At 31.3% G+C, this 12,731-nt stretch overlaps 1 protein-coding gene across 7 annotated transcripts in view; it reads right to left on the reverse strand.

Annotated features, from left to right (window-relative positions):
* The window catches only part of LOC106672934 (protein tyrosine phosphatase type IVA 1), a 59,638-nt gene that overhangs the window by 1,715 nt on the left and 45,192 nt on the right, over positions 1–12,731 (reverse strand). For 3 of the 7 annotated variants that reach the window (XM_014404755.2, XM_024226322.1, XM_024226323.1), the window contains 3 exons: positions 2,201–2,783; positions 1,728–1,859; positions 1,270–1,436 (listed from right to left, as the gene is read on the reverse strand). In XM_014404755.2, coding sequence (XP_014260241.1) covers positions 1,270–1,436; positions 1,728–1,859; positions 2,201–2,323 — 422 coding nt within the window. In that variant the 5' untranslated portion in view covers positions 2,324–2,783. Of the gene's footprint in view, positions 1–1,269; positions 1,437–1,727; positions 1,860–2,200; positions 2,784–3,022; positions 3,093–3,429; positions 3,630–5,185; positions 5,353–12,731 lie in introns of those variants that run through there. The other 4 variants (XM_014404750.2, XM_014404751.2, XM_014404749.2 and 1 more) reach the window with 4 other exon arrangements.

The following is a 12,731-nucleotide window of genomic DNA, read 5'->3' on the forward strand; positions in this document are numbered from 1 at the left end:
TATGTATTTCAAGCAATAAAAGCTCACCATCAGGTTGAAGGAGTTACAAGCATGTCTCTTTGTTATGAATTGTAAGAATGAACCTGCTGATCCACCACCAATGCGACATCCCAATGAGAGAGAAGTTGGTTTTTAATGCCGCTCAATTTTGAACGTGTGAAAAACATGAATTACAATTAAATATTATCCTAATAAATACTGAAAGAAATAATTTTAAATAGTGATTGTTTTGTATGTCAAATAATATTTAGGTACGTGTTTAAAATAGGAGGTGAATTAAAATCTATTTTATTATTTTATTTTACCAATTTAAATGTAATGATTGCAATATTAAAAATATAGGATAAAGTGGCATAGAAATTAAAACAAGAGTTAAAGAATACTTGCCTAAATCGAACAAATTTTCCGAATTTAAGAACTATCTGAATGAAATAAAACAAGTTGAATTTACTAGTAATAGTTCTATAACATGTAATATGCACACTGAACACGTTATCAAATAAACAAATTTAAAAAAAAAATCAATTTAAATACATTGTTAAAAAAATTAAAATTAAACTTGGAGATAAATAATATAATAGATTTTGATTTACCTCCTATTTTATATACATGTACCTAAATAATATTTGACATACAAATTAATAAATAATTGAAAATTATTTTCTTAGAGTATTTATTATTAGAATAGTATTTAGTTGTGTTGTAATTCATATTTTTTGCACGTTCAAAATTGAGCAGCATTAAAACCAGGTTCTCATTGTAATTTTTTGGAATTTGGTTCTCGCTGGTGGTGGATCGGTGAGTTCACTCTTACAATTAAAGTCAAGAGACGTGTTTGTAACTCCTTCAACCTGATGATGAGAATTTAATGCTTGAAATCCAGATGTTATAACATATTTGCGAGTAGAACATTTAAATATTTATAAACAGTTATATCTACATACTCGCCCCACTTTCATCATTTCTAGAAATGGTTTGAGGTGGGGTGAGTATGGCAATTCATTTTATGAAAAAGATGTTTTTTAATCAAAATTTATTAATTTGAGCACATTAATATGATTAATAATGTTTTATAGGCTCTTTTTGTGAAGTTTTGTAACTATTCCCAAAATAAAACCAAATTTGAGAATTAATGATTATTTAAATAATATTAAATATTATATAATCATTAATTAACGATCACTAAATACCACACATTTTGAGAATTAAGCTTTAACATATATGCTTTATTTTAAAAAACCATTTTAAAAAATGTCTAAATCAACTTACTGTCTTATTAATTCAACTGCGTCTTCGTATTTCATACCGAGTTCGATTAGGGCAAGTGCAACAAGAACAGGAGCTCGACCCAAACCTGCTACACAGTGTACAGCCACACAACACTCAGGGCTTTCTCTAAATCGTGTTTTGAGGAGTTCAAACCATTCGTCAACAACCTGAAAAAATTCCAAGAATGTAAATGCTATTTTATCGAAAAGAAGGATTTAGATAAAATCGATTAAGATAAGCCATATTCATTTTTTTAAGTTCAATATCTTTCATTAGCCATGAATTGAAAGCACAAATTTAAAATCGCCATTTCTTTTCTCACTTGGAAATTGAATTATTAAATAAACTGAAAATTATTACAATAATTTATAATATAGTAAAAATTAATTGATTGGGGAAAAACTTTATTGGCAGGAAATTTGTACATTTAATTTGGACAGGTTCCCTTAAATAATTACCTCTGAAGGTGGGGAAGTTCCATCATCATACACCAAATCTTTCACCGATATTCCTTCTGATTTCAATTCATCTATTTTATAAGTTGGTTCGCATACTCTCACCACTTCTCGTACTTTGTGTTTTTTCAATTCCTGAAAAAAAAAAACAAGGATTTTATGCAAAAAATGAATGATTCATAGCCAAATCAATTGTGTCCCCACTAAATGATCAATTTTTTTTTTATCTCGAAATCTTAACTCATAAAAAATTGGTTTACGTCAGTGAAAATGCACAGATAAGATTAAAACAAACCATAGAAGAAATGAATCATGGTAACAATAAGAGACTAGCACTAACAACCACAAATGTACTTTATCTAAATTTGATGTAATTTTTTTTTAATCATAAGAATTGCTACATAATTATTTTAACAATAATAGAATTTACAAATAGGATTTTTTTTTAATTTTACATACTTCTTTTTATTACTCACTTGAATGTAGTTATGAATGTTCTGATCTGTTGGGCGGTCAGTGATGAGGAACTTCATGTTCTTGTACTGGATCTCGCAGGGAGGGGGTCTTATATCCTTATGCCTCATCGTGTCTATACTCATTTCCCGATGGACACAAAAAGAGAAAAACACTCACTCCTATTGCCGGTCTTTTTACTCAAGAAAGTAATGATAGAAATATAATCCCAAAACGTGTAACAAATAATACAAAAATAATGCTATTCAGATCTGTTTAACAGATCTCACTGTTGTATAGAAAATTTAACACTTTACACTGTTGGTGAGCACCGGAGAGCATCTGATGAGCCGGAAATATAAACGCAACTTCCAACATGCGTTTCGTCCCCCATACACAAATTAACTAAGATGTGAAGGGTGGAATTTCCGGATGGTCTCACCAGGTGTCAACACGGTGCAAGGATTGAAACGAATTATCTGATATCACTAGTAAAACTGTCCCTTTGGTTTTACTCCAGCAAAGTGTTTATTTGTGCTGAGCTTGGCAGTACTCTGCACTGTCCAGTCGAAACTCCATCAATGTCAGCCAGTTGTTGCCCAAAAGCTGGAAACAAACAAAGAGAAAAAAATCAAAATTAGGCTAAAACAATTACTAACAATTTCCTTAATTTCTAAAATTAAAATTCGAAATTATCAGTGCTGTGATGGCAAAAGACCCTGTTTTACTATACTTTTTTCTTCAAAACTTGGAAGAAGATACCGTTAAGAGGAATTCTACCACCATACACCAGATTTTATTTTTAATAAATTAATTGTAAAGAATTAATTTATTAAAAAACTTACGTTCAAGGAATTGGGGTTGAAGAAAAAACCTCAGAAGCAAGTGGTTTGCGACCGGAGCCACTGAGACTCCCTTTGAACATAAATAAAATACAGCTTAAAACCAACTTTACTTCATATCCACATCAACATAAAATTCACAGTAAACACTTAATCATTTTATTTTCAGTCTGTTTGATACCTGATTGTAAATAAGTAAGAATCGGAAGAAACTAAAATAACGCCAGCCAATAGCTGATTGAAATTTTTTTGGCCTCTGGCCACAGCCGGATTCTTATTTTAGAATGACACCGAGAGTCAGGAATTTTAAGATTTATAAACATGATTGAATTTTCTTTTAGGTTTAATAAAAAACTGAACAAATTGTGAGGAGACAATTATTTTACATTGTACTGTGTTTTATGACATACATGATTGTGGTGCTTGGCGATGCTGTGTCCCCCCCCAACTCGGAGTGAAATTTTCTGGTTAAAGCAGTGACACTTTTTGATGAACATGAAGACACCGGGAGGTCAATGTTTACTACACACCATACCATTTAAATTTCTATTAATGTACTATAATTAAAGATATAAAAATCAAAATTTATTTAAAAGGCATATGCAATTTTTTAACTTTGTAATTTCTAAACAAAAATTTAGAACATGTGTTTTTGTTTCACGTCAAAATATGTAAAAACGGAGAATGAAATGTAAGGAAATTTATAATAATCTTGCTGCAGTAATGACATTGACTTCAAGGCTGTTATTGACTTATACACAACAGAGAAATGTTAATACACGACCTTCCAAACACAATTAAGTTTCTAGCAACTACAAACAAAATAAGTAAAGGAAAATTTACTAATTAAAAAGATTTATTGGATTATTAAACACATGTGATTTTTGTGTTTATATTGGCTTTAATTAATAATAATAATATTTTAAGTAATTTAAACAAAAATGAAACGTAAATGGTCGTAAACTGTGAAATCAAATTTGAACTGGTAGAAATTATTGGTATCTGAAAAATACAATGTGCAGCATCAAACAACGGGCACATTAAAAAATAAATAAATAAACTAGGTCGATTTTTGAATATGGATAGTTGTTTTAACTAGTTCATTTAAGACAATAATGTCGAAAATTATGGAGGGTTTGTAAATTTTAAAGTTAAAAGGAAAAAATCCGAGATGTAAGAGATTTCTAAGTTCTCGGTCGTAATCTAAATGATTGTTATAATATCATTGATAACAAATGCACCTTTTTTTTAAATTAAGAAAGTAGAAAATATTTCCGTGTTGGAAGTTAGACAGGCTAAAATAATGGGGCAGAGTACGTGATTTCGGCCATTTTGTCGCCTTAGTTATTCTCAATGTTACATTCTGTAAATTTGATTCAATTTTTTGTTTTGTGCTTTTAAATAATTATGTAATTTGTATATTTATTTTGTACAGGGAATATAATGAAATCAATTAATTGCAGGAGTTTTTTTTTTTTTTTTTTTTTTTTTAAGCGCCGCTTTAAGTACGATTTAGCTTGGGTTTTTTCCTTGTGCAATTTCTTTCTTCCTTTTCTCGTGAATGACCGGCGCTTGTGAAAGTTACAAAAAAGACTCCGTTTTTATAAATGCACAGATTCGGTTGCACGTGTAGGAGGGTGTAGGCTATTTCCACCCCCACTGCGGGTATTGATCCCTGGTCTTCCACCCCGCCCACCACATCGAAGCGCCAAGGTTTCACAATTGTAAAATTATGTTAAAATTTTAAATTGAACCGATTATTCGGTCAGAAAAAATGTTAAAATTGAAACCGTATCTTTTATTATTAGTCTTTTAATCTTCAGAGAAAACGATCGGATATCGGTTTTTTTGCAGGATTTTTATCTTAAAAATTTATTAAAGGGTTGAATATAATAAAAACTTTGGGGTAGATTTTTTAAATGGGCCACGCAAGTGAAACTGGGTGGGATGAACCCGACTGGCCTACAATCCCACATTTCGTCGGCTCTCTCGCCACAAGCCAGCACTCTCTCTTTTATGCTACAAACCCTTCGATTCAAAAGTGTAAAGTTTTGGAGAAAAAAAGGCAAACTTGGCCACTGGAGGACAAATAAAGATAAATTTAAATAAAAATCCCCGAGATTTTTTTTCTTGTGAAAAAAACCCCGGCTGTGTTGCCTCCCTTACCTGATAACCGCGTGAGGTGCGATTATCTGAGAAAACACCTTGAGTGTGATCCAGAGAAGTATCCAGCATGGAATGGGAGACGGCTGGTGGAAGTGAATTAGGGCACATAACACAACGAATCTCTGCGTCAAAGAGACGAGCACACGACTGAACCAGTGGCAGCTCTCAATACTCGGTTACACCATGTCCCTCCCACCATCTCTCCTTTGCCCCCACCCTGGATTAAAAATTATTTTATAACCCTTTCCTCCGTCAAATAGACAAAATAGGCGACCTTCCATGCCCGTTGTTTGGTATTGGGAAGGCGAAAAATCGCTACAATTCGGTCGGTTTTTCGTCAAAAGATCACCGACCGTCAATCGCGATTGTGGTGGCACGAGGATAAAATAAGGCAGCAACTGTGGTAACATAAGGGCAAGGACGCGGTGAAAATGTTTGATATGACCTTCGTTCTAAGATCTTTGCCGTTCAAAAAAAAAAAAAAAACAGTCCCGGCGAGAACAGATTGCGATCATCAACCGAGGACTTTCGGATATGAATACAAAACTGTCTACACTGATCAATCGTTTGAATTTTTATCTATTGTGTCACATCACGCCATCCGACGGAAAGTGATAGAAGAGGTTCCCAGACAAACATTGCATCACGTTGAAAATATCAAATTAAACTCGTAGTTAAAAAAAAATAATCAAAATTTAACCGATTGTATTTGGAAATATTAAGCCCTAAATGCGTTCATGGTATATATGACTTGAAAAGTAATTATTTCATGAATACCGTCTATTAAATTAAATATATACGTTAAGTTTGGGATGATCTAGATACGTAAAATAAAAGAAAAGCTGCGTTTTAAAAATGCCACAGTCTCATAAAATTTATTGACATCATTAAGGGTATTAATTGAGATTTCAGACAATTTTACAAAGTTGTATTTGAAGGTTTTAATTTATTTTTACATTTGCTTTTATATTTTATATTTATATTGAGAGTACATTGTTTTAATTTACTTTTATCTCTTATTTTAAATTCTTCGTCTTCTCAAACTGTTTAAATTAATATAATTATCGGATTATTATACTTCTTATACTAGTTTTTTTGGCTGTTCCTACCTTCATAGAATAAGAAATACAGCTGATTTTTGACAAAACATGGTTCAACCTTCATGTACAATTTTTTGAAATTGAATGAAAAACTCAATTTCAACTCGCCTTGAGGATGTCATTAAATTTGACGAAACGATGGCATACAAAAAAACGCAGTTTTTCTTCTTATTTTTTCCCGCAGCTATCTGATCATACCAACCTTAAAAAAGTATACAATGTATACATATAAAAGTTTAACTGGCATAAAAATGAATAATTTTGCACGTTTTGGATCACTACCACTTTTGTGGTAGACAAGTGTCTACGTAGGCTACACTACATTTTCACGCCTTGCACATCAATAAACGTGTATGAAACATTAATTAAAAAAAAACAAAAAAACAGTTCTTTCATAGAACTATGACATAATATACTGCCTTCATCAATCAAAACAATTGATTGAGTAGAGAAGGAAACGATTTCCCTCGGAATTAAATGTGTTCTTTCAGACTTCTCAAAATATCATGTTAATATTTCGATAATTTCATTTGTAAATTAAAATATCTCCAACAATGAAACATAATTCATGTATTTACCTAAGTCTTTTTGAATGTTATTTTGTTGTAATTAATAATGTTGTTTTGTTATTTTTTTGTAATTAAAAGCTTTATATGTAATGAGATTTTCAAGCAGGCCTCCTATTTTCCCATGTTTTTACTGTAAGTGCCTATGCTTCAGAAATTAACTTAATGAAAAAATATTGATTTAGAAATCGTGAGATGCGATCTGGTGTGATGTAGGTTTCAGAAAAACATTTTCTTTATCGTGCCAACGTTTCGATCTTTATTGAGATCATCTTCAGGGCCTGGGATTTACAAATATTGTTTACATATTACAATTACATTTTGGATGTGGAAAAGTGAATTTATACAATGCAAAATATATTTTTTTTATATATTCAATCAAAGTATTTCTACTCACTCAAATAATGAAAAAATAAAATTATTGGTTTATATATTGATTAATTTTTCTAGTGCACGTCTAGTTTTAATTATCTCAAACATCATTCTAGTTGTAGGTTTTGGTCATAATGCCCCTCAGCAACATCGACGATATTGAAGCGTGCAATAGTTTGCTCAGTATACCAGAGAAGCTCAAACAGAAGATTAAAATAACTTTTTCGAGTGAATCACTAAAAAATACGTAAATCTATAGTATTTTCGAAACGATATTTGATTATAAAATATTTTAAAACTAAAAAAAAATGTTTTTGATAAAGGTTTTACAATTTCATCAATGAAAAAACATAGAATTTCAATTTGAATAAAACCTTTTTTTATTTCATACATATGGTTGTAATAAAAATTAATTGCGAGATTACTGAGTTGAACCTGTAGTTCAGTCGTTTATTGAACGAAACTGATTCATTTCAGTCTGGTCAGCTTCATCTTCAGTTCAAATAATTGAAGATACAGGAAAAATGAGGAAAAAATAAATGTTCGGAAATGACCAAACTACAAATAATTAACTGCTGGAGTTCGTTTGATAAATATACAACATGAATTAGGACTAAGTTAAACAAACCAAAGCATCTAGGACGTCTGTTAAAAAAATGATCAAAATTGAAGCTAACAATTTTAGTTTTGATTACGTTCATTTTTGAAGCTCGTCTAATTAAAGGATAAATCTCGAACAGAAGTATTATCGTGAACTAAGTGAAAAAACTACCTTACTTATAAAAAAAAAAGAAAAGAAAAATAGGAAGCCTGCTTGAAAATTCCCTTTTAATATAACATTTATTTAAATTACAAATAAGTCAAATTCACAATATATCGGAGATGTCACGTTTCAGCCCTTTTATGCTTGACATTTAAGAATACGTCTATAAGACCTATTTGTTTAAAATTGGAATAACCGGGCGGTGTCATTGCTCTGGAAAGTTTTTATGGTCTTTTATAACGTTCAATAAGGACAGAACCGCAGTTATTACTGCTTGTTTAACCCAAGGATAGAGTGGAACGAAGTTTTTCTTTTTTTTGTTCTTTGTTGGGACGATGGATCAGCAGAAGCACGTCGTCTGGCCCACCCGATCCACTGACCTAAAACCGGCGGGTTTAACTTCACTGGCACGTCCAAACGCCTTTGAGTGAAAACCTGCTACGTTAAAAATTAAAAAAATAATACTCTAATAGTAATAAAGTATAGCTAATACAAGATTATCTCGATATAATTATAAGGGATAAGACCAGTTTGAAAGAAAAGGAAAACATTATGGTCTTCCCGCAAGCTTTTGAAGATATCCCATTCAACCGGACTTTGAAACTATTATTAATAATTCACAAAGTCAATTACTTACAGCTCTGAAACTTATGGTTTCAAACTTAGTGAATTTTTACAGCTAAGGGAAGAACTAGATCGACAACTCGTCCATTCTCTACCGCTAATTGTAATGAAATTGTAATTAGTGAATTTTTACAGCTAAGAGAAGAACGAGATCGACAACTCGTCCATTCTATACCGCTAATTGTAATGAAATTGTAATTTTTAATAATAGTTTCAACGTCCTGATGGAGCATATTCCAGAAATGCTTGATTGAAGGAACTGAGTGTTTTATTTTCTTTCCAATTGGTCTTATCGTTTAACAAGGTTGACGATTGGGAAGTTTTACTATGTTGATAAATATTTGTCAACAGTTTGATTGTTTTACTTCAAGGTAGAAAATATAAATGATCGCATTATTACGTCGACATGTTTTCAAGCTTAGCAGAAACAAAAAAAAAAGAGCATATTTATTAAAAGTCTGCATGGCATTCTAGCTTGCTAATTTTATGATTTATAGTTTTGTTTTGTCTTTTTGACCTCGTTTACAATGGGAATAAATATATAAGTTTTTGACAAAGTTATAGCAATTTCAGACCTACACGTGTACATTGTATTAAAACAATTTTATACATTTATTTCTTGGTCATCATCGCGGGACTGTGAAATTGAGAATTAAAATAATAAGGAATGCAGGTTTGAGGGGTTGGCTTTTACCAGACAGGTATCAAGGGAGGGTGGTTGAAATGGGGGAGCATGTAGTCCTGACATTCCTCTGCCTTAACATGGTTTCCAAAACCTGACGTGGATAGAATGCAGTTGGACAAATATCGATATATTTTATTTAAGCTTGCAAAAGCCGATTGGTTATTAACATCTAATCATCAGGTTTGACAGTGAACTTGAATAATCAAGTTTTATTGAAAGTTGTTGATCATTTTACAAATTGAAATTAAATAATACAATTAAATTTGTTTAGTGGTACAATAAGGTAGACAAATTTTTTGTAGGGGTTTTGAGTTTACCGAATTTCGTCGTTTTCTTACTCAGTCAGTAATTATTATAAAGAAATGCGTTGATCAAACGAAATATGCTAACTTAAATAATTATGGATAAATTTATATTTAAAGGATCATCCTTTTACATGTTATAAACGATAGTAACAGATATCAGAATGTGTAAGACAATAAAAACCTCGTAGAATAATAAACAAACACCGAAACTAAATAAAGCCATAAATATTCTAGTAAACAAACAGCTAAGAAAAACACGAACGCAATTCTGATCCCCAATTCTGTTTAATGAAAGATTATGATTGATTAAATATTAATTCATTTACGTTTTAGTGGTCAATTGGCCAAGTTACATCTTTCAATTAATTATTCTTTCCATGTAAGGTTTTGGTTGAGATGAAAAAGTCAGTGTATCGAAAATAGTAAAAAGAGGGAAGGTTCGTACGGTTGAAGGTTGAGATGGGCAGTTGGTGTCCGAGAGGATCGAGGTCCCGATAGCTCAAGTGGTAGAGTAGCGGCGTATTTAGCCGAACGTCGTTGGTTCGAATCCCGCTCGTGACACTGATTTTTTTATCCCAACCAAGGCCTTACATTGGAAAGAATAATTAATTGAATTATGATTTATGAAGAACCAAAGCTTAACTTGTATTCATCATGTTTCCTATCTTATTTCGTCTGGAATTTGCCGTTTTAACTACTTTCTAACAACAATTATTTTTGTCAAATGAAAAGTGTAGGTTTTAACAATTATAAATACAACGGATAATTTTAAGAAATTTACTTTTTGCATTCAGCAATGTCGATTGTCCTAAGAATGGCTTTATCGTTTCTGACAGACAAGACAGGAAATGTTAGTCTAAATTCGTTTCCTGATCCTGAGATAAAATGGTTTTTATTTTTTTTTCATAATTATATTTTCATTTTTAATCCCTTATCAAACATTGTTATAATATGGTGCAATGTTTGGCTACCGATTTGAAGAATTTTGCGAAAGTAAACAAAACGTTGGAAATAACTCCTTACTGTATTTTACTGACAAAAGGCTGTTTATTACGTCTTCGAGGAACGTTCTTCCTTTAAGTGAAAATGCTAAAAAGTCGACCTTTTTCTTACTGATACTATTGTTTTCTCGGTCATTCGGTTGTTATCAGTTTAGTCTAGATAATCACATTTGCCGGCGCCTCGAAAACGACCAATCTAGTTCAAAGAATTCTCCCTTTGTTCGATTTACCAGAACTTTATAACTTGGTTTTAAAACATGATGCACGTAGTTTTCTAGAATTTTGACCACAATGTAAATCGATTAATAATTAATCTTAGTTTCAGTATAGACAATTGTGATTAATAAGCGATTTCGATATTTATTTTAAAACGAAGAATAAATAAACCCACTTGGGGTTAATGTAATAAGCTGTAGCTATTACTATTTTTATCTTAAAGTTTAAGTAAATATGAAGTCTTCAATACTTATTTTCAAATATGGCTTGACCCCAGTATTTTTTAATTTATGTTAAAAATTAAATACTAATAAATTTTCTCATACGTAATTTTAATTTGTTTCATTTTGCTGCAATATTAAATAGAACAAAGTCAGCCCCCTGAATGCGTCAAGGTAAGGGGGTAGCACTTGTTCTTCGAGACAAAAATATGTTTTTGCAAATTTAAGTATCTGTTTCTGCGAAGAAGGGAACTGGTCTCAGGAGAATCTGAGCTTCAAAAGTGTTCCAAATTTCGACAGTTAAGAATCAAGTGTTTTATGAATCTGGACAAACTTGCGACTTGCCATCTCTGCTGTTTGAAAATTCTCGAATTTTATCTAATATATATTCTGTGTCAAAAACTTCCCATCTGATCCCAAAGGGAATTCTATAAAAATTCCCTAATGGAAGAAGAATCTATGTGTAACGTTTTTATGGAGTAAATTGGACGACAATGGGAAAACATTTCAGCTCGGTCCGAAAATCGCTTTTCCTGAAAAGCTGTATTTTGACTTTTCGGTACACTTTTCTCCGAAATTTTTCATCATATTGAAACATATTTCATTAATATTTTTTCCTTTTATAGAGTGATAATAGCAAACAATCGTCGGGAGCAATTCATTTAAAAAATCCAGATAAGAAGAAATAAATTTTTTGTAGAAAAAAGTGTAAATTTTGTAACAAATTTACGTTGTTCCCAACAATCAACAATTCGCTGTTTTTAAACAACTCTAGCTATCAAATCGAAATAAACTAAAAAAATAAATTAATTAATAAAAAAAGCTAGCTCAAGTGGTAGAGCAGCGGCGTATTGAGCCGAAGGTCGTGGGTTCGAATCCCGCTCGCAACACTAGCTTTTTATTTCAACCAATACCTTGCATAAAGCATTAATTGAAAGAAGTTATTTGTCCAATCGGGCCACGAAATCTAATGGATTTAATAAATAAAAAGATTGTTTGTAATAGACTAAATAGATTGGAGAAAATAATACTGAAAAATGGCAACTTTTTAGCCTCTCTTTGGACACCAGAATGACAATGAAAATTTGCTGAAATGCTGAAAATTGAAGAGTACAATTTAATAATACAGGTTCGTTTGAAAATGAAAATGCGAATCAAAATTAAAATCTATAGCGTAGAAATGGAATTAAACGAAAAATAGGGTTAAAAACCTGTTGCTATCCCCTTAAGACAGTTCTGCGGGTTAGGGTTGGTTAAGTTTTTTATTATTATTATTTGATTTTTTTTTAAATTTACGATTAAAAACGCATTTGTACGTTTTATTCCGACTGACGATTATCATTTCAGGATTCGAAATATAACTGTGAAAAAAATTTATGAGTGTTACCATCGATTTCAACCTATGAATTATATTCATTCTGCTTTAACTATTCCTATCACTTAAACTGTTTCTATTAGTTCTGCAGGTTGTTCGCCAATTTTAGAGATATTACTCAATCCGGCGTACTATCATCAAAATTATTTAACAATTTGTATAATAATGTTGTTTCCCCATTTTAAATATCGAGCAATATGATTATGCTCGATTTTTCGATATTTCGCATTTCTGTTTAGAATTTACTCTTAAAACTCCAACTATTTTAGTGAGTCAATATTGAAAAATAACATAACAAATCCAGCTTTTCGTTATTTT

This window comes from Cimex lectularius, unplaced genomic scaffold (assembly GCF_000648675.2).
Source record: "Cimex lectularius strain Harlan isolate CLEC.00 unplaced genomic scaffold, Clec_2.1 scaffold48, whole genome shotgun sequence".
NCBI lineage: Eukaryota > Metazoa > Arthropoda > Insecta > Hemiptera > Cimicidae > Cimex > Cimex lectularius.